Source organism: Plasmodium gaboni (genome assembly GCF_001602025.1).
Source record: "Plasmodium gaboni strain SY75 chromosome Unknown, whole genome shotgun sequence".
Lineage (NCBI taxonomy): Eukaryota > Apicomplexa > Aconoidasida > Haemosporida > Plasmodiidae > Plasmodium > Plasmodium gaboni.
In genome coordinates this window covers 1-886 of record NW_017385498.1, presented here as the reverse complement: position 1 = coordinate 886, position 886 = coordinate 1, and the positions used below count along the sequence as shown (strand labels likewise).

The following is an 886-nucleotide window of genomic DNA, read 5'->3' as shown; positions in this document are numbered from 1 at the left end:
TGAATACGCTTTTTATTTTTTTTATTTGTATTCTGGGTTATTTTCTTCTGTACCTTTTTAAATATATATAATAAAAATATTTGAATATGTATTCATATGTTACATTAAACTAATAATGATATACGTGTAAAACGTAATAGTAAAAAATGGTTTTATTCCTTAAAACATGTATTTTTAATATAATATTCATTTTATATATAAATGAAAACGTAATATATTCAAAAAGAAATGAATATAAAAATGAAACTATTATTAAAAATATTAAAAATAAAAATAAAAATATAAATAAAAATGTAAATGATAATGATAATATCAATCAGTTAAAATCCATGATTGGAAATAATGATCTACATAAAAATTTAAAAATATTAGAAAAATTAATTCTAGAATCTTTAGAAAAAGATAAATTAAGATATCCTGTCATTAAAGAAGATACAGAACAATTATTAGATATATCGAAATTTAAAAAAAAATATATTATAGATAAGAATGAAGAATACTACGTCATACCTACTCTTCAATCAACGTTTCATGATATTGTAAAATATGAATATTATATGAAAGGACAATTAATAGAAGTTTATAATTCTAATATCTCAGATATAATAAAAAAAAAATTATTTATTGTAAGAACCTTGAAAACTATAAAATTAATGCTTATACCATTAAATTATTACAAACAAAATAATGATTTAAAAATTGCTCTCGAAGAATTAAATAATGTATTTATATCAAAAAATGTTGAAGAGAAATCAATTAATCCAATAATTGACGACGAGACATTTTTTAGTAATTTGATAAACGATGTTAGTGAAATTAAAAAAAATAAAGAGATAGAAAATAAAGGCGAAACACTTATACTAGGAGATAATAAAATAGATGTAAT

At 18.3% G+C, this 886-nt stretch overlaps 1 protein-coding gene across 1 annotated transcript; it reads left to right on the top strand.

Moving 5' to 3' along the window:
• Positions 1-146: 146 nt before the first annotated feature.
• Positions 147-881, top strand: PGSY75_0028300 (cytoadherence linked asexual protein; the record flags this gene model as incomplete). The annotated part of the gene is made up of 1 exon (XM_018783424.1): positions 147-881. A coding segment is annotated over one exon (735 nt), but the record flags the coding sequence as incomplete, so codon positions are not given.
• Between the last annotated feature and the right edge of the window lie 5 nt (positions 882-886).